Source organism: Microcaecilia unicolor, chromosome 10, assembly GCF_901765095.1.
Source record: "Microcaecilia unicolor chromosome 10, aMicUni1.1, whole genome shotgun sequence".
Lineage (NCBI taxonomy): Eukaryota > Metazoa > Chordata > Amphibia > Gymnophiona > Siphonopidae > Microcaecilia > Microcaecilia unicolor.
The window spans coordinates 86,147,599-86,174,407 of NC_044040.1; the positions used below are offsets into that span (position 1 = coordinate 86,147,599).

General features: G+C 46.3%; 1 protein-coding gene across 1 annotated transcript in view; it reads right to left on the reverse strand.

The window, feature by feature from the left end:
* Positions 1 to 26,809, reverse strand: part of XPOT (exportin for tRNA) — a 645,960-nt gene that overhangs the window by 531,550 nt on the left and 87,601 nt on the right. The window contains exon 4 of the mRNA XM_030215950.1: positions 9,821 to 9,877. Coding sequence (XP_030071810.1) covers positions 9,821 to 9,877 — 57 coding nt within the window. The remainder of the gene's footprint in view (positions 1 to 9,820; positions 9,878 to 26,809) is intronic.

Genomic DNA, 26,809 nt, shown 5'->3' on the forward strand with positions numbered 1-26,809 from the left:
CCCTGGTGCCAGCTAGGCTCATCCATGATGCATAAGCAGCTCATTTGATGTGGGGATGGAGACAGTATTGAACGTCACTGTTAAATAGTTTGTAGTAAATATTTAAAATAGTTGACATTTTTTTTTTCTATTACAGTCATAAATTAGTCTAATACACCACAATAGGTTCCAATCACAGAAAACGTAGCACTAACACACTGGTTCAAGTTTAGTTTCTAATTTACTCTCTAATGTCAGTCACACTTCAAACCAAAAATACACGGAGGGGCATTTTCGAAAGGACTTCAAAGTCAGCATAGGATGACCAAATCAGAACATCCCAAACAGATGTCCATCATCACATATATTTTCAAACAGGATACAGCTTGAGATGGACATTAATGTGCTGGAAATATCCAGCATAAACATCCATTTTACAAACTGACTCTCCTTAACCAAATGGCCCAAAAAATTGTCAGAACTGCAACAACATAAGAAAAGGGTGAGGCAGGGGGCTTCTGGGCCGGTCCAGAGGGACTAAAGGAAAGCAAATTAGTAGGTAAGGCCTAATTTCTCCATCCTTAGCATCCCTCCGGACCAGCCCGGATTGTGACTGATGGGAAGTAACAAAGCAATGGAATTCATGGTTTGAGACCCCAGCAACCCCGCAGTGAGAACTTGTGCCCCAAAACTGCATCCTGGGGACTCTGTACAGCCAAATGGTAATGCTTAGAGAAGGAATGTAAGGAGGATCAGGTTGCCGCCCTGCAGATCTCTAACGGCAGAACCAGACAACGCTCAGCCCAAGAAGAAGCCTGTCCTCTAGTAGAATGAGCTTTCACTCCTTCGGGAGCTGACCCATCTGCCAGGAGGTAAGCGGAAGCAATCATCTCCTTAAGACATCTTGACAGGGTAGGTTTAGAAGCCACTAACCCCCTGCGAGCTCCCATAATCAACAAACTGAGGAACTGAGTTCGATTCCCACTTCAGGCACAGGCAGCTCCTTGTGACTCTGGGCAAGTCACTTAACCCTCCATTGCCACATGTAAGCCGCATTGAGCCTGCCCTGAGTGGGAAAGCGCGGGGTACAAATGTAACAACAACAACAACACAAACAGACAATCTATCCGACAGAACTCACCTTCAAGTAATGCTTAAGGACTCTCTTGATATCCAGGCACTTCAGACACCGCAGCCTGGAACCGGCAAAAATCACAGACTGAGAGACATGAAACCGCGACACAATTTTGGGAGAAAGGCAGGAACAGGTAGTAAGATCACCCGATCTTAAGCAAACTCCAAAAAACAGCGAGAGAGCCTGCGACTCCAACACTCTCCTAGCTGAGGCCATGGCCACCAGAAACACCACTTTGAGAGTCAAATCCTTCAGAGTACAGGAAGCCAAAGGCTCAAAAGGAGAGCGAGAAAGAGTGGTAAGAACTAGGTTAAGGTCCCACAAAGGAAAAATCATCCACGAGGGAGGACAAACCAGACCTGCCCCCCTGAAAAACCTGACTACATCTGGATAAGATGCTAGGGACGTTCCGTGAATACTCCCTCTAAAACAGGATAAGGCTGTCACCTGGACCTAAGGGAAGAGAGCACCAAACATTTTTCCAAGCCCCACTGCAAAAACTCTAGGGTTTGAGATACCGAAGCCCAAGAGAGAAACTCAAATCGGCACACCACGCCTCAAACAGTCTCTATGTCCTAATATAGTTAAGAGATGTGGAAACGACATCTCGAACCGACGCATAGTAGAGACAACACTCTCAGAATAACCTCTCTTAGTCAGCCTTGCTCACTCACGAGCCAAGCTGTAAGCCAAAACCAAGCCAGGTCTGGATGAACCACTGGACCCTGAACTAACAGGTTGGAATCCCCGGGGAGCTTGAGAGGAGGCTCGATGATCAGACGCCAAATATCAGCATACCACGGCCTGCGAGGCCAATCCGGCAGTAACAAGATCACGCAACCCAGATGCAATGCTATCCTCTGGAGCAGACGACCTATCAGGGGCCACGGAGGGAAAGCATACAGAAGATCCAAACAGCCAGAATTGTAGAAGTGCATCAAGTCCCTGCACTTTGGATATCTTCGGCAGCTGAAGAACTTTGGGACTTTCGCGTTGGACCCCGAGGTGAAGAGTCTATGACCAGATGCACACCATCAATCCACTACTAACTGAAATGCGTTGTCGCTGAGGGTTCACTCCCCAGGATCCAGAGTGGAGCGACTGAGAAAGTCTGCCTGAACATTCTCCACTCCCGCTACATGAGCCACCGAGAGGGCCTCCAGATGCAACTCCGCCAGCTCATGAGCAGAGCTGTTTCCTGCTTTAAACGCAGACTTCTTGTTCCTCCCTGTCAATTCACATAAGCCAACGCTGTGGCGTTGTCTGACATGATGTGGACTGATGCACCCTTTAGCAGAGGATAGAACGCCTGGAGGACCAAATGTATTGCTCTGGTCTCCAAGAGATTTATAGAGAAGGATGCCTCCTCCAGCAACCAAAGACCCTGGGCATACTGCCCAACAGTGAGCTCCCCAGCCCAGAAGGCTGGCGTCCATCGTGACTACTATCCACTGTGGAGTCTCCAGAGGCATCTCCCTGGACAAATTGTCTGTCCAGAGCCACCAACAAAGACTGCCTCGCGCCTGCGCTGGTAGAGACAACTTTCACAGGAGAGAATCCCTCTGCGGCGACCACCTGGAGAGACTTCTGAAGAGATCTCATATGTGCCCTGGCCCACTGCACCACCTCTATTGTGGCAGCCATGGAACCCAGAACCTGCAGATAATCCTGCACGCACTGGAATGGAGATGGACAAAACTGACAAATCAACATCTGCAATTGAGAATCTTGTCTTGGGTAAGGAATATTCGACCCCTCAGAGTGTTGAAGCACACTCCCAGATAATCCAAGGACTGAGATGGCTGTGGTCGACTCTTCTGCAAGTTGACCACCCATCCGAGGGACCAAAGGAAACTGACCACCCTCTCCATGACTTGGAGACTCTTGCGAAACAATTTCATTCTGATTAGCCAATCGTCCAGATAAGGATGGACTAATACCCCATCCCTCCATAGGGTTGCTGCCACTACCACCATTACCTTGGTAAATGTGAGTGGAGCAGTCGCCAAACTGAAGGGCAATGCCCAAAACTGAAAGTGCTAGCCGAGAATTGCAAAGTGCAGGAACCACTGGTGCAAGGGTTGAATTGGGATGTGGAGATACGTTTCTGTGAGATCTAAAGTAGTCAAAAAGTCTCCGGACCATACCGCTACTATGATCAACAGCAGGCATCTCCATATGAAAAGAGGGACTTTGAGCACCCGGTTGACTGCTTTGAGGTCCAAAATGGGTGTGAAAGAACCTTCCTTCTTGGGACGACGAAATAACTGGAATAGTGTCCCTGTCTGAGCTCCGCCGAGGGGACTGGACAAATAGCCTGGAGACTAAGAAGCCTTTCTAGAGTCTCCCTGGCAATCCCAATTTGAGATGAGACCGACAAGGGATTCCAGAAACACGTCTGACAGAGGGCATGCATATTCTAAGGCGTACCCTTCTCGAATAACCTCCAAATCCCACTGGTCAGAGGTAATCTGGGCCACCTCCAGTAAAACTGCATTAAACGCACTCCTACTGACACTAGAGGCTGGGCCCAGACACCCTCATTGTGAGGAACGAGCAGGGGACAGGAAAGAAATCCCCAAGTCCCTACCCCCTCTGTGAGCTCCTCAAAAGGACTGGGATCTCTGGAAGAAATGGGACCTCTGAGTTGAAGCCTGTTTATTCAACCAAAAACAAGCTGCGCCCAGACGACTTGGGCCTATTTTCGGGAAATCTCAGGTCCTTAGTTTCTCCCAAACTGCGAACTAACTTATCCAGGTCCTCCACGAACAACAAGGAGCCCCGAAAGGGAAACTTACTGAGCTTAGACTTCGAGGCCACATCTGCCGCCCAGCCTTAAAGCCAATGAGACCTCCTCCCAGCTTCTCCCAGGGCTATAGACTTTGCAGCAGCCTGTAAGAGATCATACAAAGCGTCGGCCAGGAAAGCTGAACCCATCTCGAGTTTAGCCACCTCAGTATCAATGGCCGATAAATCATCTGAAGACCTATCAAGAATCCTTTCTGACCCCCTAAAGCACGCCCTGACCACTAGGGAACCACAGATAGCCGCTTCAACAGCCAAGGCCGACACATCAAAGCTACTCTTCAGCAGCGCCTCCATATGGCAGTCTTGCACATCCTTCAACGCCGTGTCCCCATCAACAGGCACAGTATTTCGCTTGGTGACCACCGACACCACTGCATCCACTACGGGAGACTTTAAGAGAGACTTCTCTGCCTCAGGGACTGGATAGAGACGTACCATGGATTCAGCTGGTTGGAAGGCCGAGTTCGGAACATCCCACTGTGCCTGAATGATGTCAGTCTCGACCGGCTTAAGGACCCCTTTGATCAACAAGTCCACCTTACGTGACTCTGAGGCAGGAACATCTTCATCCTCAAAAAGCAAAGTGGTGGAAACCAAAGAAATCAATTCCTGCAAGTCATCCTTGTGAAAAATTCTAAGCACAGAAGGATCCTCACCAGGAATAAAGGGATCAGCTTCAGAATCCACCAGACTTGGGTCCCCATCCAAATTGCCAGCCTGAGAGAAATCCTGGTCCTCTAATTCTGGCATATCTGAGTCCAGGACAGAGCCTGCGTCGTCCTCGGGGAGCCCACACCCCTCTGACACGCTTGGAAGCCACCAACTGACCCTCTGAAGGTCTCTTTCCTAAAGTCGCAGGAGAAGGAGAAGCCTGCTGCAGCATAAAGGCTTTGTACATCTGCAGGACAAATTCTGGATGAAACCATATTCCAAACCTGCAGAGATGCAGAAAAGACTCTCCAAACAAACTTGGGGCACAAGAACCACCACAGAAACAAACTGCTCTGACTGCCCAACAGAAAGCGACAAAATGGCATCAGTTCTCACTGAAGACAGGACCGCTGTCTTTTCTTTCACCACCTCTTTTCCCGCTGCCGATTGCACCTGCGACGGACCAGAGTCCAAAGCTCCATTGACAGCAGTGCAAAATTTACAAACACTGCTTGAAGTCAAGCCGCGGCACTGACAACGGGACAGCGCCGGAGCTTCTCAGCCATGAGGAGCCATGGCACTTTTTTTTTTTTAAGTGGGAACTCCGGCAGAAAGAAGGAGCGAGCAGCCGAAAAGAAGCTTAGGAGAGCCAGTATGCCCGTGAACACATAGCAAGAAAATCCCCAAGCTGAAAGCTTGTAGTTTTTGAGAGGTTTTTAAGAAACTTTGCTGACACTTAAGCTCTCTTCTTTTATACCAATAGAAAAAAAGGCTGCCTCTCCCTGCCCTGACATACTTCCCCTGAAGGCTGAACAAGCACAGGAAAGAAAAACTGTAAAAGGGAGGATGGAGGGGTGGGACCCAGCCACCCGGGTGTAACACCCCCTGAGGCTGGCATAGGCCCCCGCGTACCTCAGCTTCTAGAAAACAGGACAGGTGCACAGAAGGAAGGGAAAATAAATGACTCACCAAAGTGAAGAAAGAAAAAAAAACAGGGAAATTTAGAGAGACTGAAGGGCTCACAACCTTCCACCTATGGGAGACTGAGATTACTGGATCTTTCTCCGTCTGGCGAGGACTCTTATTAGCTCACTCTGTTGTGTCAGAATTCTCAGTCTCCACCTGCTAGAAGGCATGCACAACCCATCAGTTACAATCTGGGCTGGTCCGGAGGGACGCTAAGGAAACCTCCTGTGACTGGGAAGTATCAAAATGTAGGTACAGGCATCCATTAAATCCAGAGAGCATAGCCAATCGTTTTCCTGAATCATGGGGAGAAGGGTGCCCAGGGAAATTATTCTGAACTTTTCTTTGACTAGGAATTTGTTCAGGGCCCTTAGGTCTAGGATGGGACAAAATCCCCTCATCATTTTGGGCACAAGAAGTACCTGGAATACAATCCCTTCCCTGCGGTGGTGTTACAGCCCCAGACCACGCCTCGCTCCCTCCCTCCCTATCGGCTGGGGGTCGGGTCCAGTAGGAGGTGCAACAGCTATCCGGTGTGGTGGACTACTGGCATTGCTGCCTCCGGCACACCCTACAGCACCACTTCTGGGTGACACCCCTAGACATGTGCGCATGCTCTAGACCCACGTTTGAAGGGTTGGCAGCACGGAGTTGGGAAGGCGTGTACCAGTGACATCAGATGCTGGCCATTTTTAGGTCTGGTGCTGCTCTTCCTCGCTGCCTTCGCAATGAGCAAATTCCTATTCCAGCCTCGCCTCCACATCTCCAGTTCCAGCCTCGCCTCCGCGTCTCCAGCTTCTGCCCGGCCAGTGTGTTTCCAGCACAGCCCTGGTGTGCCATCCACGGTCCTGCTCAGCATTCATGCCTTCAACCCTGCCTCAGCATGTGACTCGTCAGGCATCTGTCAAGGCCTCATCTCCGGGTTGGCAATCTGGCAGCGGTCCAAGGGCTCACCACCCTGACCACTGACAGGTGGCACGGGTTCAACCACATTGGCTTGTAGAAAGACGGAGATTTCCTCTATAAATATCTGCTTGTGTCAAGAGCTGGTGTACAAAGCTCTCAGGGGGCATAACCAAGATGGACTATTTGAAGAACCCAGGGGCCACCTGTGTTGGTAAAATTTCAGCCTCCCTACTACCAGTAAGCTGTCCAGGATGGTTACTTTGAATACGGGTATGCTCTCCTGGAGCCAGTCAAAAGCCCATCCCTTGCTTCAACTTGGGAGCTGACTGGGGCTTCTGAGGGCGGGACTAGTGAGGCCAAGCATGCTGGGCATGGGGGTTCTGGGCAGAGCAAGAAGATATTGGAAACCTATGTGCCTCAGAGTAGTATGGTCGCCAGCTGCAGCTAGAGAATGCTGAAGAAGAGTTCGGATAGTATTTGTATGTCTCTTGATGAGGTCCATGACCTCCTCCAACTTATCTTCAAACAGGTTGTCAACTCGGCAAGGAATGTCTGCCAACCTCTCCTGAACTGCTGGTTCCAGGTCAGAGACATGCAGCCATGAGTGTGTGCGCATCCCCACACCTATGGCGGAGAGTCTGGACACTACTGCGTACGTCTAGTAGCACTATAGAAACGGTAAGTAGTACTAGTAGTATATCAAAAGAATTGTACGTGGCCCTGGTCAGATACTTCCAACACTCCAGTTGCTCGTTTTTTTTTTTGTTTTGTTACATTTGTACCCCGCGCTTTCCCACTCATGGCAGGCTCAATGCGGCGGGCAATGGAGGGTTAAGTGACTTGCCCAGAGTCACAAGGAGTTGCCTGTGTGGGAATCGAACTCAGTTCCTCAGTTCCCCAGGACCAAAGTCCACCATCCTAACCACTAGGCCACTCCTCCACTTCTAATACTTGCAACACTCCAGTTGCTCATTGGCTAACTGGTGAAGCTCTGCGGCCTGCTCCTGTGGGAGAGAATCCACAAGACTTAGTGTAATGAGGATCAAAGTCTGCAAGTAAAGGCTTGTGTAGAGCTGGTAGGACTGGATGTGGGCAATAAGCATCAAGGCCTGAAAAGCTTTCCTCCCAAATGAGTCTAGTGTCTGAGCCTCTCTAACTGAGGGTGCCAAGGCATGAGCCCTGGAACTCCTAGCTCGTTTGATGGCAGATTCGACCAACAGAGAGACGATGAGGCAAGCAGGGTCCTCTCGAATCCGGGAGCCTTCTGGATACAATACTGCGTAAGTACCTTCCTAGGTGCGGCCTGCACTGAGAGGGGAAATTCCCAGTTCTTCATCAGTGCATCTTTAAGGATAGAGTGCAATAGAACTGTGATCCCTTCTTTTGAAGGAGACTCATAGTCAGTGGTGTGCTGGAGCCAGCTCACACGAGCCGATTGTTAAGTTTCCACAAATTTTGTAAGCTGGCTACGATACCGCGGCAAGCCGCTGTACGAGAATGAGGTTTGCAGGAGTCTGCGGGGTTCGAGAGTGTATGAGCCTCTCAGTGACCACTTGCCTCCCAGAGTCCTCCAAGATACCAAGTATCGCCTCCTCCTCCCTTCAATAATTCAGCGCAGCCACACTTTCTGTCTGCCTGGGCTAATGCAGTAAGGCTCACACTGAGGTGTGCACAGGCCAGTAGCGTCAGAGGTCACCTGATCTACTGGCATGTGTGTAGCGCCCTCCATATGCAGCTGGTATGTGCTGTGTCAGCGAGAAGCTTGCTGTATCAGCCTGGGCAGAAAGCAAGTGTTGGTTCACTGAATTACTAAAGGGAGGAGAAGGCATTGAGGGTGCTTTCGCCAGTTTTTTGTTTTGTTTGTTTTTGGAGACAGAGCCCGTTGTTAAACATTTACCAGCACACCTCCACTCGTAGTCTAGGACAGTTAACATTTCTGCCCTAGGCTCTTCTGATTCTCTAACTTAAATGGGAATGGAAGAAGCCATTTCCCTAACAAAACCAGTGAGAGACCCTCTGGTGGAGATTTATGTCTTTCTTGAGGTTGGAAGGGATCAGAGGGTATCCATAAGAGTCCTCCTTTAAGTCCCAAGAATGGTCCCACATACTTTTCATCATACTCAGACCTGGCTGAATGAGTTTGTGCCTGCCTCGGCTCAATGGAGCTATGCTCACGCCCTGAAAAGAACCGAGGTACAGCCCTACCCTCCAACTACGGGAAGCTTTCACCCCGACGTCGAGGCGTCAACATCGAAGATCTCTGCACAGGCATGGGCTGAGTCTCAGGAAGAGTCTGAGGCTGATCCACAACTGTCGCAAGCACCCTCAATGCCTGAGCGGTTTTGCAGCTGCGGCACTTGCACCAGCTCCTCCCTGAGTATGGCTCGGAACCGCTCATCAAAGGAAGGCATCGCCAAAGGCGGGGGGAGCTAGGAGACAAGAGGCCTGAGGAAGTGTCCGTGCCCAAACTGATAGTGGGGACCTGGCTGCCCAGAGATTTGCACACCGGCACCTCTTCCAAAGAAGGGGAGTGCTCCTCCTGGTGCCATTGCTTCTAGGGTACCGGCAAAGCCGATGCCCCAATGCTCCCGTCACTATGCGCTGATGAGGATCAATGCTTGTGCTTCTTGAGCTTCCCCCTGATGCTCAGTATTGCAGTCCTTTGGTGCCGACGTGGATGACGTCAAACCTGTATATGTCCTCAGTGTCAGGACCAATGCTAACCATTCAGGGGTCTGATCTCAGCGCTCGATAGCAAGAGAAGTGTAGACCTTCTCAATGTCAGTGCACTCCCAGTGGATGTTGAAGCCATAGCACCCATCAAGGCCGATGCTTCTGGTGCCGATGACGATGGCCTTCGAGGAGTCAAAATGTTTCTCCTGTTGGACCTGCCGCACCCTCTGTGTCCTTAACTCTTGAAGCCACTGGGAGTATTCTGGGATATCGAGAAAAGAATCATAGCCAACTGAACTCAACTGTGAGTCGAAAAAGAGGCAGCAGTCAAATTGGAGGTCAGTGCTCCTGCTTAAACGGGTCTAGTAGCTTGTGAAAATAAAGGGAAATTTAAAAAAAAAAAAAAAAATACTAAGTGAGAAAAGGAAAACTACCCACACGGGAAGGCACTGAGATACACGCACTGAGAGAACACAAAATGCTTCTTCCCTGCTCCATGGAAAAAAACAAGATGGAGGCACGGCAGGCGGGAAGGCACCAGACCACATGCGGTGGGATGCTACAAGAACTAGTCAGCGTTCACATCTGCTTGTACTCAGAGAACTTCTAATGATTTAATCAACAGAAAAAGAAAAAACAAGTCTAACAAAAAAGTAATGCTATTTTTCAAATGAAATAAAAGGGAAGAAAACAAAATCTTACTTGAATTTAATTTGATGTTCCAGAACCTGAAAGCAGAAGAACTTCACATGATCATCACTGAAATTGGAAAAGAAAATCGAGTCAGTAAATAGTTTTATACGCAAAACATAGATGGATACTCTACGATCAACAGAGGTCATTATAAAACTATATGGTAATAATGGGTATTATTCAGACTATACATTGCTGTCAGATATGAAGAAGCTCTATGTTTTCTCAAGGACCAAGGTTTTTGAAAACAAAGTTTTAAAAGTCTTGACAAGAGTCAGCACTGTATACCACAATAATAAATGCACACCGCGAACTCTTAATACAAGAAGAAATATTGCCGCAAAATGTAAATATCCCCATATTCAGTGGCACCCTGATATAACATGCCCCACACAACACAAATTCGCATATACTTCTCTCTATATGCTACTATATATTCGTCCCAGAGTTGTATTCTCTTTTCCGGAACCTTATCAGCTTCCTTGCATCTACTGTTACTCTATTTTCCACTCTGTATATATTCCTGGAGATGGTACTCTCCTCTCCGGAACCTGTAAGCCACATTGAGCCTACTGCTATGCGGGAAAATGTGGGATAAAAATGTAATAAATAAAATTAATTAATTAAATAAATAAATAAATAATGTGATCATGTCTTGACTTCTCTTTCTTTACATACAGCTCCTTTTGCAACAGATCAATTTTTGGTTCAATTGTTTTCATGTTCTATTGACCCCACTTTAACGTGATATTTTATGAATCCCAATCATAGCGTTATATCTGGGTTTCCACTGTATAAACAAAATAAGCATGGTTTGTATTAATATCAAGTTCCAGCGTGACTAGCAGACATGCCTGGACCCTTAATAAACTACAGCCACACAGAGGGTTTAATGTAAAACAAGGCATTTTATTGAGGCACATGAAAAGGTAGCCTGTTCTTTCCATAGGTGAAGAGGAATAAACAAGCAAAAATCAGTCCTTGTTCCCAGGAATTTTTCCCATAGCCTACTCCTGAAGGTCCACAGCATGCACTAGTCCAGGACTGTCTAAACCTCAGTCCTTGAAGGCCACAATCCAGTCAGGTTTTCAGGACTTCCCCAATGAATATGGATGAGATTTATTTACATGCACTACCTCCATTGTCTGCAAATAGATATCACACATATTCATTGGGGAAATCCTGAAAAACTGGCCTGATGAGGACCGAGGTTGGTCAACCCTGCACTGGTCTGTGTCTTAAACATATAGCATAAACATCTGGTCTCTGGCCTGGAATCCCAGAGATAAAGTTCTGTGCTTCCATATTCAAACGGTCAGGCCTAACTTAGCCCTAAAGTCCAAAGTACACTTATAAGCAAGTTTCCAAGATAGGCATAGGGTGGAGGGCTTCTCTTCTCTCCTCAGGGTATCCCTGTTCTATCCTGCCAGAGGGCTTTCAACTTCCACTGAGTTCCGCCCTCCTGACTCAGCAAGCTACTCAGGCTAGACCCTGCCTTAAGATAACTCAGTTCCAGCCTCAGTGAAGGAGTGTCCTTAAGAAAACCCAGCCTTATACCACCCATTCCCTCACACACAGGATGAACTTTAAAAGCAGTGTGCTCTCATAGTCCTCTGTGTTCAATTTGGTCCTATTGACCGACAGTTAACTGACCAAATATTTTCCCTCATTTGGGGGGCCTTTTACAAAGCCACGCTAGCGTTTTTAGTTCACGGTAAAAATCAGCTGGCGGTAAACACTGAAACACTCATAGGAATATAATAGGCATCTCAGCATTTACTGCCACCTAAAAATGCTAGCGCAGTTTTATAAAAGACTCCTTTGGTGCCTACTAGACAAATACTTGGTACATAGGATCCTAAAAGAGTCAGAAAGCAAGAAGGCAAACGGTCCACCAAATCCAACATGAAGGATAAAAACAAGAAGCAGACCTTGTAAAAAACAAACAAACAGTCTTTATTGAAATCCAAAAGCTCCCAGAGATTCAAACATCTGTGCATAACATGGCCATGTTTCGCCTGAGAAATGGCTGTGTCAGGGGCAAAGTTACTAAAAGATCAAACAAACTATAAATAAATATACTTAAAACAGTAATCATAACCGAGTCACATTTAGAAGTAAAAATCACTTCACCAGTGGCGATCTTTGGTCGGCTGCCACCCGGGGCGGATCACCGCTGCGCACCTCCACGGGTGCAGCACAACACCCCCCCCCCCCCCCCCCCGGGTGCATTCTTACCTGCTGGGAGCAGCCGCACAGCTGTTGGTACCGCTGGTTCCCTGATCCCTCTGCCCCAGAACAGGAAGCAACCTATTCCGGGGCAGAGGGAGCAGGGAACCAGCAGAGCCGACAGCCGCTTGGCTGCTCTCTGCACTCCTCCAGCAGCATGCACCCGGGGCGGACCGCCCCCACTGCCCCGCCCTCGGTACGCCACTGCACTTCACATCTATATTAATAAATCAACACACAAATAAGGTGACTGGAGACTACACTTAAAGTGACAGTTAAACTTTAAAAAGTGGGCTTGAACGGCTTACCCAAATAGTGGTAAAATACAGACTTCGCCATGTCTGGTTCAACAGAAAAGAACATGAAAACAAACTTACTATGACAGCTTAGCTTATACATATTGGACTTGTCACATACACATAATTAATATGAGGAGTATAAAACCAAATTTCTAATACATTTTCAATAAATACAAATAAAAAAAAATGGTGGCTGCAAGTCAAAACATATAATGCTCCGGTCAAAAACATTTTAAAAGAATGTGACATACTGTAAAAATATTCCATGGTAGCTCAAAAATGGCAATGCTAACATCAGGTGTAAATGATCACAATGTCCAGACACAAAGGGCTTAAAAAACATCTTAAGATGTTTGACATTCCGTAACTACAAAAAAAATAATTACTGCAAAAATCCATCTCTAAATTACTAAAATCTGGTAAAAAAAAAAAGAAAAGGTTAAAAACGTGGTGGAATGCACTGAAAGCAATTCTATGCATTTCAGTGATGTCAGTGCGTTCCACTGAGATCATCAATACATTCCAACCAAGGAAGAACACTCAATGTATTAAAAAAAACCCTTTAAAACTGCGAAGAACATCTCAAAATGTGCTAAAAACATCTAAAATCATGTTGAGAGATCAGGAATTCTACCATCTATGTGGCTCTGGTTCTTTTTGTTACTCTCTCTGCCCTACTGCTGGGGTTTAGTGCGTATCTGTCATTTTGGGGGGCCCGGGGGGCCCTTGGGGTTCTTTCACCCCTCCCTGTGTGTGTCTGGGTTCCAGTTCGGCTGTGAGGTCCCCACGAGTGGCTCTGCGCGCCTGGGTTCCGGTTCGGCCGCGAGGCCCACCTGTATGCCTATTTCCCTTTTTTCCTGAGGTACTGCGGGGGAGGGTAGCTTAGGGGTATTGGGTAGCTGGGGTGTGTGGTGGTTGGTCGGTCTCCCCTTGGCCTGGGTCGGCGCTCTGCTGGCCTCAGCCAGGGCCCAAGGGCTCACGACCAACCCACCGGATTACATTTATGTGTTTGTGTTTGATCTTTTAGTAGCTTTGCCCCTGATGCAGCCATTTCTCAGGCGAAACTTGGAAATGTTGGGCACAGATGATTGAAGCTAGGAGCTTTTGGATTTCAATTCTTACAGGGTCTGTCTCTTGTTTCTATCCCTAAAAGAAACAGAAAATATCTACACAGTGGGTGTACCAACAATTGCATACTGTGTTTTTTATTTTTTTTTTTTTAAACAGTGCCTGTAAAATAAATTAAAATGACCAAATATGTGAGCCGTGAGCGCTTCACATATTAATGTTACGACATTCCTTCTGTTATTCTTTTTTTATTTTGCTATTATACACCTCTCCTTATGTCCCTATCAATGTACTGCTGTGGCCTTGATTGCTCGTTATGGGCCTTTCATATTTAGTGTGTAATCAGACTTCTAGCATGCGTTTGCACGTCTCTATTTCATTCCTTGCAATTCTCTCTTAACAGTGCCTTTCCCCTGCCCAACCACTGTTCACTCATTCCAGCCCCTGCTCTGTACTTTACTTCACTGTTATGAGGCTTCTCTCTTTCTGGCTGTAAACCTGCTGGTTTGCAGTTTTCTTTTTTTGAGTCCTTTTGGACATCACTCTTTACACTGGGCCCCGTTTTCAGCGAGTTTCAAACTTTATTCATACCCTTCTACCTGTACATCTCTGGAACGACAGCCATTACTTCATACATTCAATTCATTTCATTCCCTTCCTTACACTTCTGCTTTTCTTTTTCAGCCAGTTCAGAGGCCAGTTGTATACACATGGAACTGTCAAATCAAATACACACTTTAGCAGATCTCTCCCACCACCCACCCTGGCCCTCCGAAGCTGTCTCTCCTTAATGTTAAATGCATTATTCTCAACACCAGTTGAGCATTCTTTGTCTGGAGCGCTGCTATGATTGCTCCTCTTTCCTTTCGCTTTGTCACCAATGTGCCACCATGTCTACCTAGCCCTCACTCCATCTGTTTCTCTTTCCCTTCTAGTGAGATAAGTAAACTATGGCTCTCTGGCCATTTCCAGTTCACATGACTTCTTACTAGTTCAGAGGTTCTCAATCCAGTTCTTGCGACACACCAGCCAGTCAGTTTTTCAGGATCTCTCCAATGAATATGCACTTCTCTTTCTGAGAAGTTCTGAGAGAAGAGGACACTTCTCTGGTAAGTGAACATTATTTTGCTTTGGGAATTTAATTGAGGTTTAAAGGAGGAATTGTAGGTTAGTGATAGGCATAATAAAAATATTAAAAAAGCAAAATGTTATTTTGGACGTGAGCCCAGGCCGAGGCCTAGTATAGGATTTTGGCAAAGGCCTAGGGTACACTGAACAGGCCCTACGCACCACCCCAGCCACCAAGCCCCGCACACACACAACAGCTAACAGGCACCACCAGAAAATGGGAGATAGAGCATTCAGGCGAGCCTCACGGCCGATCGGAAACCCACTCACACAGAGTCCAAGCAAGCAGGCCTCACGGCCGACCGGGAACCCAGTCACACTCTGGGAGAGGAGAAACAAGGAAGGGTTCCCAAGCGACTGAGCACAAGCAGCGCACATAGTGCAGGGTAGAGACACAAGGAAAAGGGTGAGAGACAGAACCTCTAAAGGTATACACAAGGCTGTTTCACAGGGCCATCAAGAATACAGGAAGCCCCAGAAGGGAACACTCTAGGCTGTACTATACAGCACTCAAGGAAAAAAGGGAACCAACTATAGGAATACACTCTAGGCTGAACCATACAGCACTCAGGGAAAAGGGAAGCCCTCATAGGAATACACTAGGCTGTGCCCCACAGCACTCAAAAGAACTAGGCTGCACCTTACAACATACAAAGATATAGGAAGCCCTATAAGGAACAAATAAATAAACACACTAGACTGTACCATACAGCGCACAAAGGAAAACTACCTATAAGAATACACAATGCTTGCCCCACAACACACAAGGGAAAAGGGAACAGTAAGCAAACAGAGGAAGCTGCCTTGACACACACAGACCAGAAAAGGTGCACTGCTCAACGGAAACAGGAGCCAGATTCAGCAAAGAGAACTAAAACCAACGAACAGGAGAAATATACAAGGACAGGGGGACTGCCAAACAGAGGTAAAACCACAGGGAGCAGAACAGCAGCTCAGCACAACAAAGGGAACAGAGAGAGAGAGAGAAAACTAAACAAACAAACTGGAACAATACAAGGCACAAGCTTACCACAGATAGCACAACCTTAGAGCAGCAGAAAGCAGACCAGGTGTAGGCGAGTGAGGCAATCAAGCTCATGCTGGAAATACTTTGACTACAGAAATGGTTTCTCTACGAAAATCAGTTAATTTGGTAATGAAGGACAGCCATGTTTCTTGTAAAAATTGGAATTTCTGGAGAACCAATTAAGGAAAAATAACTTGAGAATGATAAATTTTCCTATAACATCCTATATATCAGCTACTGAACTGTTGAAGAAATATTTCTCTGATATTTTGCAAATACCTTCTGATAGCCACCCTCTGGTGTCTAAAGTGATTTATATTTCCCTTAACATTTTCTTTATCAGAGAAAAGAGATGTGAACTTAACTGACATTTTGGAACGTTCAGAAATTACAGATAGAGTTATATTATTAGTGACTTTCGCCTTTGATTTAGATAGGAACAATGTTTTGAAATTGTATTTCCGACACATGGCTGATAGTTTTTTGGGTTCAAAGATGAATACATTTCCTGACATATCAAGGGAATCGCAGACTAGGAGGTGTGAATTCTTGGCTTTTAAGCCAGGAATCATTGCCCTAGGTGGGACCTTCCTAGTGCGATTCCCTTGTAAGTGTTTTATTTCCTTATTACTTATTTGTTGAACCTAAGAAATTACAAGAGTGGAGTTGAAACAACAGATGAAGAACCCTCTGCAGCAACTTCCTTTAGTTACCACTCTACCGGCTGCAATTACCGATTAACCTTCCTCCCTCAGAAAATGTGAATTGTAAGATTAACCATTTTGAGTTTTTCTTATTTTCTTTGAGATTGTTTTCCTGATCTTGGATCTCCCAATTGTGGACAATTATATAATACTAGTAAAAAAGGCCCGTTTCTGTTAGAAATGAAACGGGCGCTAGCAAGGTTTTCCTTGGAGAGTATGTTTCAGAAAGAGCGTGTGTGAGAGATGGAGCATGTGTGTCAAGAGAGAGAATGTGAGAGAGAGAGAGAGACAGAGTGTACAGTGGTGGAAATAAGTATTTGATCCCTTGCTGATTTTGAAAGTTTGCCCACTGACAAAGACATGAGCAGCCCATAATTGAAGGGTAGGTTATTGGTAACAGTGAGAGATAGCACATCACAAATTAAATCCGGAAAATCACATTGTGGAAAGTATATGAATTTAATTGCATTCTGCAGAGGGAAATAAGTATTTAATCCCTCTGGCAAACAAGACCTAATACTTGGTGGCAAAACCCTTGTTGGCAAGCACAGCGGTCAGACGTCTTCTGTAGTTGATGATGAGGTTTGCACACATGTCAGGAGGAATTTTGGTCCACTCCTCTTTGCAGATCATCTCTAAATCATTAAGAGTTCTGGGCTGTCGCTTGGCAACTCGCAGCTTCAGCTCCCTCCATAAGTTTTCAATGGGATTAAGGTCTGGTGACTGGCTAGGCCACTCCATGACCCTAATGTGCTTCTTCCTGAGCCACTCCTTTGTTGCCTTGGCTGTATGTTTTGGGTCATTGTCGTGCTGGAAGACCCAGCCACGACCCATTTTTAAGGCCCTGGCGGAGGGAAGGAGGTTGTCACTCAGAATTGTACGGTACATGGCCCCATCCATTCTCCCATTGATGCGGTGAAGTAGTCCTGTGCCCTTAGCAGAGAAACACCCCCAAAACATAACATTTCCACCTCCATGCTTGACAGTGGGGACGGTGTTCTTTGGGTCATAGGCAGCATTTCTCTTCCTCCAAACACGGCGAGTTGAGTTCATGCCAAAGAGCTCAATTTTTGTCTCATCTGACCACAGCACCTTCTCCCAATCACTCTCGGCATCATCCAGGTGTTCACTGGCAAACTTCAGACGGGCCGTCACATGTGCCTTCCGGAGCAGGGGGACCTTGCGGGCACTGCAGGATTGCAATCCGTTATGTCGTAATGTGTTACCAATGGTTTTCGTGGTGACAGTGGTCCCAGCTGCCTTGAGATCATTGACAAGTTCCCCCCTTGTAGTTGTAGGCTGATTTCTAACCTTCCTCATGATCAAGGATACCCCACGAGGTGAGATTTTGCGTGGAGCCCCAGATCTTTGTCGATTGACAGTCATTTTGTACTTCTTCCATTTTCTTACTATGGCACCAACAGTTGTCTCCTTCTCGCCCAGCGTCTTACTGATGGTTTTGTAGCCCATTCCAGCCTTGTGCAGGTGTATGATCTTGTCCCTGACATCCTTAGACAGCTCCTTGCTCTTGGCCATTTTTTTTTTTTATAATTTCTTTATTATATTTTAACATAGTAAGTATATCTCCACATATTTGCAACAATCAACCTATGCATAACATATTCATCTCTTCTGCTATAACAATATTTGCGAATAAACACTTAACAGTCTTTCTCCCATTCCTCCCCCCCCCCCCCTTTCTTAGTGTGGTGATTTACATGTTTCTTTCATCTTTTCATAAGGTTGCCAAATTTGTTGAAACCTATGCAATTGGCCTTTTCTCAATGCGGTCAGTTTCGCCATCTGATGTAGGTAATCAAGTTTGTGCTTTACGACTTGAATATTTGGTACCTCTATCTGTTTCCATGCTCTTGCCACTATCATTTTGGCCGCTGCAAAAATTTGGCTAGCCATTTTATGTTGGTGTACCTTACATTTTCCCGGTCGGAAGTGCAAGAGACAATATTCCGGCCTATGTGGGTATTCTATCTTTATGACTTGGTATACCATTTCTCGAATTTGGGTCCAGAATGTTTGCATCTTGGGACATTCCCACCATATGTGCATAAATGTACCTCTATTACCACATTCCCTCCAGCAATTCGGCGATATCTTATGATATATTTTTTGTAATCTATCTGGTGTATAGTACCACCAGTACCATATTTTATAACCATTCTCAGCCACTGATTGAGTGATAGAGGCCTTCAACAAATATCTAATTCCCTTCATCCAGCCTTCTCTTGTAAAGGTTTGTTGTAATGCCCCCTCCCATCGTCTAATATAATGATCTTGAGGGCTGGACATTTTTAATAGTGCTTTATATATTCGTGATACTCCCCCTTTGCCCCCTCCTCCCTTAAGTGCCTTTTCTAACCTTGTTTCTGTAAGTTCTAGTTCTTCCCCTGCCCGTCTTTTTATGTAGTTTCGCAGGCTATGATAATATGCCATATCCCGTTCTTCCAACTCGTATTCCTCTTTTAATTCTTCAAAATTTTTAATTTCTCCATTATTCCATATTTGGCCTAGCATATATAGTCCCTTTCGGGCCCAATTTTTATACACATTTTCTGATTCTCCTAGCGGAAACCCTGGAGCCCCACATATATCCATTTGTAAAAAGTATTTTCTCTCTGGAAACACCTTTCGTCGTATCCGTAACCATGTCTCCAGTAATAGGCCAATACCCACTGGTACCCTTTTAGTTAGTGACATAATTTCAGTCCCCTTCTTCCAAAGTATACCTCCTATATAGCGGGTGCTCATCCATGATCGCTCCCAATGCAGCCATTTTTTATTGTTTCTAGGAGTCCATTCTGCCAATATTCTTAGCTGGGCTGCTTGGTAATATAAGTGGAGATTTGGTACTCCCATTCCCCCCTCCACGGGCAGTTGGAACATCATATCCCTATTTACCCTGGGAGGTCGCTTCCTCCATATGTAAGCAAACATTTTCCTATTTATTTGTTGGAAAAACTTTTGTGGGATGGGTATCGGAATGGCCATAAACAAGTATAATATCTTTGGTAAGAGTATCATTTTTATAGCTTGGATTCTTCCCATCCATGATATAGTAAGTCCTTCCCACCTATCCACTTCCTCAAACAGTTCTTTAACTTTTTTGGGGTAATTTGCTTGATATAATCCTCCTATTTCCGGAGTGATCTGTATCCCTAGATATCTAATTGATTTATTTGTCCATGTAAACGGAAACTTATCTGTTATCTCCTGCACTTCCCTAGGTGGTGTTGTAAGATTTAATATTTCTGATTTATTTATGTTAATTTTAAATCCTGAGACCCTTCCATAGTTTGCCATCACCTTCATTGTCTCTTGTATTGATTGTGATGGATGAGTTAGTGTCAAGAGAACATCATCAGCATAAAGCATTATTTTATGTTCCCTTTGTCCCCTTATTACTCCCCTTATATCTTTGTGTGTCCTTATTTTCATAGCTAGGGGTTCGATTGATAATGCAAATAATAATGGTGAAATTGCACATCCTTGCCTTGTGCCTCTGTGTAACTCTAGTATATTAGTATGTGTCCCATTTATCTTTAATACCGCCATCGGTTTCGTATATAGTAGGCGCAACCATGTCATAAATCGTCCTTCTATACCTATCTGGCGTATTACTGTAAAGAGAAACTCCCAATCTACACGATCAAATGCCTTTTCCGCATCGACCGAGAATATGATTGTTGGTGTTTTTTCATCTTGTATTTGTTGTATGATATGCATTAATGTCCGAGTATTATCATGTGCTTGGCGTCCCCTAATGAAGCCCGCCTGATCCTCGTGCACTAATCGTGGCATTACCTCCTGTAGGCGGCGTGCCATTATTTTAGTAAAGATCTTATAGTCCGTGTTCAGGAGAGATATTGGCCGGTAGGAGCCACATTGTAGTGGGTCTTTCCCTGGCTTTAGGAGTATGGTCACCTCCGCCATCCTCCATGAGTATGGTAACTCTTGCGCCTCTTCGAAAGCGGTAATAGTGTTCAGTAATATAGGGGCTAAAAGTTTTGCAAATTTTTTATAAAATCTAGCAGGGAAACCATCTGGTCCGGGAGATTTGTTGTTTGGCAGATCTGTTATTGCCTCTTCTATCTCTTCTAATGTTATGGCTTTTGATAGCGCTTCCTGTTCCCTTCCCGATATTCTAATCATCCCCAGGTCTTGTACGTATTGCTCCATGTCCTCCCTTGATGTTTCATGTTCTGCTTGATATAGCTGATTATAAAAATCCCAAAATACTCCTGCTATTTCCTCTGTTTGTGTTATTAGTTCCCCTGAAATGCTGTGTATGCCATGTATATAATTGCGTTGTGCCTGTTTTTTAAGCTTATTAGCCAGTAATCTGCTTGTTTTATTTCCAAATTCATAGTATTCTTGTTGTATTTGTTCTAACTGTCTGGCTATATCCGCCAATTGTATTTCATTAAGTTGACTTTTAAGTTGGCGTATTTCTTCTGTTTTTTTACTATCTGTTGGGTTTTTTTTATGCATATTCTCTAACTTCATGATTTGCTTCCGCAAATTAGTTTCTGCTTCTGTTTTTTTCTTATTGATATAAGCTTGCTTTGCTATGCATTGGCCCCTAATGACTACTTTCAGACCCTCCCATATACTTGCCGGTTTAGCCTCTCCATTATCATTGAACTGTATATACTCTTTTATATTATTTTCTATTTCTAGGGCACTTTGTGGGTCCATCAGTATTGTTTCATTTAGGCGCCATCTTCTCTTCCTTGCCTTCCCTCCCTCTCCCGCCACCTCCAATAATACCATCGAGTGGTCCGACCAGCTGCACTGTTCTATTTCCACTAGTTTGATATTATTGCTCAGTCCTCTGCCCCCTAGCCAATAGTCAATTCGTGAATAGGTATTATGTTTGGGGGAGAAAAAGGAGTAGTCTCTCTCTGTCTTATGTCTCTCTCTCCATATATCTATTAGATCCCATCGGGCCATCCACCTTATAAGGGCTTTCCTATCTGTTTTTGCATATTCTACCCTCCCTCCTGAGTTATCTAATTTAGGATCTAACGTGAGATTAAGATCACCTCCCACCAACAATTCCCCTTGTATATTTTCCTCTATCACCTTTTCCACTGTGTCTAAAAATTCTTTTTGCCCCACATTAGGAGCATACATACACACTAGAGTATATTGTTTATTATATAATGACACTACCATCAATATATATCGCCCCTTTTTATCTTTCACTGTAGTATGCACTTGCCATGGGAGGGATCCCGATAGCGCTATCAGGACTCCTTGTGTTTTTTTATTCTCCCTATTGGAAGCACATTGGACAATTGTATATCTTTTATGTTTCATCAGATGCTCGTGATCTCTTCTTAGGTGAGTCTCCTGGAGAAACGCTACATCTGATTTTTGTCGGGCCAGTTCTCTATACACCTGCCTACGTTTCTGTGGCGTATTAAGGCCTCTTACATTTAGTGTTATACATTTAAACATTTTACAACTTGTAATAATAAACTTTCAACATATTTATCACCATATTGTAACATCATAACATTCTGTCCCCTTTTTTTTTCCCCTCTCCCTCCATCCCGTAACTCTCCCCTATGTTTTATCTTCCCCCCGCTCTCCCCTCTTAACTTCCCTCCCCCCTCCCACTCCCTTCCCCACATCCAGAGCACTCGTTTCATCTCCATAAAAAATAAAAACGGTGCTTTATAGAGAGGAAGTGACCCCTTTGCCCTTCTCTAGTTAGTTATTACCATTTTTGATTCCCCCTCCCCGGATTTTATATAGTTTTAACATTTCCCTCTGTTCTTTCCCCTTATCTACTTGCCTCTCTCCTTTCGTTCGATTAAATCTTTCAGAGACTTATTTTCCCTGATAGGTTACGCTCCACCAAACAAAGCCTTATCTCTAATCATATCAACTATTGAGTATTTCAGTTCTTATCATTACCCTTAACATTTAAGTTCATGTGAGGCGTCCCGCTGACTGCTGGCGTTGCAGGCGTTTGCGGCCTACTCGTTGCCATTTTGGGTAATTTCTCATATTTGTCTGGGACCACCTCGCTTCCCCATCCGCAGATGTTGATGCTGGGATATCTTCGGGCAGCAATTCGCATGCTTCTGCTAATGTTTTCACCTGGTGTTGTCTCCCATCTTTATAGAATACCAGGGCAAATGGGTGTCTCCATCTATATTGAAGTCCCATCTCTCTTAGTCTCCTGGTGACTGGTTTCAGGTCAGCTCTCCTTCTCAGTGTTGCTGCCGCCAAATCCTGGTATATCTCGATTTTGTATGTGTCCCATTTAAAATCTTGTTTTTGGCGTGCTGCTTGAAGAATTCGCTCCTTTAGCTTATAATCTCGAAAACAGGCAATCAGATCTTTGGGAAGGTTATTTCTTGTAGCCCCAAGGGCTCTATGAGCTCTGTCCAATATAACTTGTTCAGGTTCCAGGGGCCGCTCAGGAGTCGCCACCAATGCGCTTACTATCTGTTGTATCACCTTCTCCGTTTCTTGGTAAGTGGGAGACTCCGGCAACCCCCGAAATCGGAGGTTATTCCGTCGGCTGCGGTTTTCCAGATCTTCTATCTTGTCAGCCAGTGCTTCATGTCCCAGGTCTATATCATGAACTCTCCGGTCCAAGGCCACCATGTTTTCTCCCTGTTCTTCTAATCTTGTCTCTGTTTCCTCCACTCTATGACCAAGTTCTTTTATTTCGCTTCTGAGGTCTGCCCCCATCTTAGCTAAATCAGCACGCATAGCTTTTAAATCAGAACGGATTTCATTCAGTAAAGTTCTTAATTCTGGGAGGGATTCCTCCTCCTGGTTCAGTTGTTCTGGCGTCGGGAACATATCTTCTGTAGAGGGGTTACGTTTTCTGTCCCCACTTGCTACATTTTCCTCTCCTCCGGCCGCCATATTGTTTTGCCTCGTGCTTCCCGCATATGCGAATTGGGAAAGGCTTGGCGTCGTGGCGCTAGGCTCCATCGCTTTTATTTTATCTTTTGTTTTTCCGTTGCGCTGATGGGCCCGCTCTCTTGCGCTCTAACACGAGGCCGAAGTTTGTTTCTCTCCCCGCCCTTCCTCCACCTCTTCGCGGCGTCTGAGGCAAAACTTCACCGTTCGCTACTGGCGGCAGATCGGAGCCAATTTTCTTTTACCTGCACTGTCAGAGACTCAACACCCTCCGGTATATATTCTTTAATTTTTGCTTACGGTAGGGAATCTTTCTGTTTTCGCTATGGGCAAACAGGAGTTCAGCATTTATGCTTCCATTGCTCCCGTGACGTCACTTCCTCCCCGCTCTTGGCCATTTTGTAGAGGTTAGAGTCTGACTGATTCACTGAGTCTGTGGACAGGTGTCTTTCATACAGGTGACCATTGCCGACAGCTGTCTGTCATGCAGGTAACGAGTTGATTTGGAGCATCTACCTGGTCTGTAGGGGCCAGATCTCTTACTGGTTGGTGGGGGATCAAATACTTATTTCCCTCTGCAGAATGCAAATAAATTCATATACTTTCCACAATGTGATTTTCCGGATTTAATTTGTGATGTGCTATCTCTCACTGTTACCAATAACCTACCCTTCAATTATGGGCTGCTCATGTCTTTGTCAGTGGGCAAACTTACAAAATCAGCAAGGAATCAAATACTTATTTCCACCACTGTATGTGTTTGTGCGAGAGAGAGAGTGTGTGAGAGACAGTGTTTGTGTTTCTGTGTGACACTGTGTGAGAGAGAGGGACAAAGACAGTGAGTGTGTGAGTGAGAGTGTATGTGACAGAGAATGAGTGACTGCGTGTGTGGTGTGAGGAACCCCCTCACCCCCTCCCTCTCCCCTGCCCCCTTGCAGCCAGGCATGTGCAGTGACCCTCCTCTCCCCGTGTTCCCCCTGCAGCCACCCATGCCCAACAACCCTCCTCTCCCCCTGCTGCGTCCTTCCTGCTCCCCCTGCAGCCACCCATGTGGTCTCAGGCTCCCCCCCTCAGCATCCCTCCTGTCCCCCTGCAGGCACGCATGTGCAGCATCCCTCCTTTCTCCCCTGTCCCCCCTGCAGCTACCCATGTCCAGCGACCCTCCTCTTCTGTGCAGCCACCCATGTCTGAGGACGCTCCTCTCCTTTTTCCCTGTTCCCCCCCTGTGGCCAGCCATGTCCATTGACCCACCTGTCCCCCCTGATGACCACCAACCCTTCTGTCCCCCTGCCCGCCCTGCAGTGTCCATCCTGTATCCCCTGTCCCCCTTGCAGGCACCCACACATGTGGTGTGTGGAGCCCCGTCCCCATCTCCCTGTTCCCTGCCCCCCCTGCAACCACCCATGTGCAGCGACCCTCCCCTCCTCTCCCCCTGCTTCCTTCCAGCCACCCATGTCCAGCGAGACCCCCCCTTCCCCCCCCAGCCGGCGCAGCACCCAAAGAAAGCCACTTGTCCCCCCCTTCGCGCATCACCCGACCCCCCCACCGTGGCACATCACCAAGCCCCTCCCCCCTCATCAACCCCCTCGCCACCCGCAACCGCTAATACAAACTGTGTCCGGTGGCTGCTGCTTCTGCTATTCAGCAGCAGCAGCACGTACATAAAGAAAACAAACAGAAAAAATTCTCCTAAAACGCACCTCCGTTGAGAAGCATCTCACATTGGCTGAAGTCTCAGCATGCGCTCCTCCTCTCCCCTCTGACATCTCGGCATTTCTCTGGGGTCTTCTGGCAGGGGCACTGACGTTGAGGGGAGAAGAGGAGCGGCTGCAGAGACGTCAGCCAATGTGAGATGGTTCTCCACGGAGGTGCGTTTTAGGAGGTTGCTTTTTTTTGTTTGTTTTCTTTATGTACGGGCTGCTGCTGCTGAATAGAAGCAGCAGCAGCCGCCGGACAGAGTTTGTATTAGCGGTCGCGGGTGGCGAGGCAGTCGATGTGTGGGGGGGAGAGGGGCTTGGTGAAGCGGCGGGGGAGGGGTTGGGTGATGCAGCGAGAAGGGAAGGGGGTAGGGGCTTTCTGATGCCCCGTTGCTGTAGCGATGCAGCAGGAGGGGGCACTTAGAGGTGCACCGTCGAGGCTGTTTGTGTGTGTGTGTGTGTTTGTTTGTGCTTGTGTTTGTTTGTGCTTGTGTGTGTGTATGTTTGTGTGTGTGCTTGTATGTGTGTGTGCTTGTGTGTGTGTATGTTTGTGTGTATGTTTGTGTGTGTGTGTGTTTTTGTGTGTGTGTGTTTGTGTGTATGTGTTTGTGTGTGTGTGTGTATGTTTGCATTTGTGTGTGTTTGTATGTGTGTGTATTTGCGCTTGTGTGTGTGTTTGCGTTTGTGTGTGTGTTTGTGTGTGTGTGTTTCTGTTTCTGTTTGTGTGTGTTTGCGTGTGTGTGTTTGCGTGTGTGTGTGCTTGTGTGTGTGCTTGTGTGTGTGCTTGTGTGTTTGTATGTATGTGTGTTTGTATGTGTGTGTATGTGTGTTTGTATGTATGTGTGTGTGTGTGTGTTTGTGTGTGTGCTTGTGTGTGTATGCTTGTGTGTTTGCGTTTGTGTGTATGTGTGTGTGTTTGTATGTGTGTGTATGTGTGTTTGTGTGTGTTTGTGTGGGTGTTTGTATGTGTGTGTGTGTGGGTGTGTTTGTGTGGGTGTTTGTATGTGTGTGGGTGTGTTTGTGAGGGTGTTTGTATGTGTGTGTTTGTGTGGGTGTTTGTGTGTGTGTGTGTATGTGTGTGTGTGTGTGTGTGTGTGTTTGTATGTGTGTGTGTGTGTGTTTGTGAGGGTGTTTGTATGTGTGTGTTTGTGTGGGTGTTTGTGTGTGTGTGTGTATGTGTGTGTGTGTGTGTGTGTGTGTTTGTATGTGTGTGTGTGTGTGTTTGTGTGTTTATGTGTGTGTGTGTGTGTGTGTGTGTGTGTGTGTGTGTGTATGTGTGTGTGTCTTTGTGTGTGTGTATGTGTGTTTGTGTGTGGGGGGGGGTTTGCGGGTGGCTTTTGTGGTCGTCTGGTTGGGGAGTTTGCCAGCAGTCTGTAGCAATTCCTAGGCAGGGGGAGGAGTACGGAAACACTCCCCCTGCCTGGGTCGTTGTTTGTTGGAGGGGGTTGCCAGTTGGTAGGGGTGCCTTTATGGATCCCTTTACTCTCTGTGTTCCGCCCTCGAGGGCGGGGCAGAGAGACATGGTAAGTTGGATGGCTTCACCACTATGAACCCATGAACTGTTTAGGGATTTTGCAGATGGCTTCAGCAGGTTGTCTTCAGAATGTTGAGGTAGCGTTTTATGTACAGATGGGGCGTGGCTGAGGGCGGGTCTATGAGTGAGGGTGACTGGTCCTAGCCTACGAAGACTACAGGATTTTTGTGCTTCTCTGCCTTGGAGTTGTTGGAATGTAATTGTATTTTACATGCATTGCCTGTCACCTATTATTTCTCTGTGATTACTCTGTGACCTCTGATGTGAATTACTTAGAGAGGTCACACAGCTATGCAACTTCCTGTGGGGGTTAGATGCAGCACATGCAGCACATGGAGCACATGATCTCTCCTAACCTGAGAGGATCTATGGTGGTGTGAGCATCCATTACCATCTAAGCACATGGAAG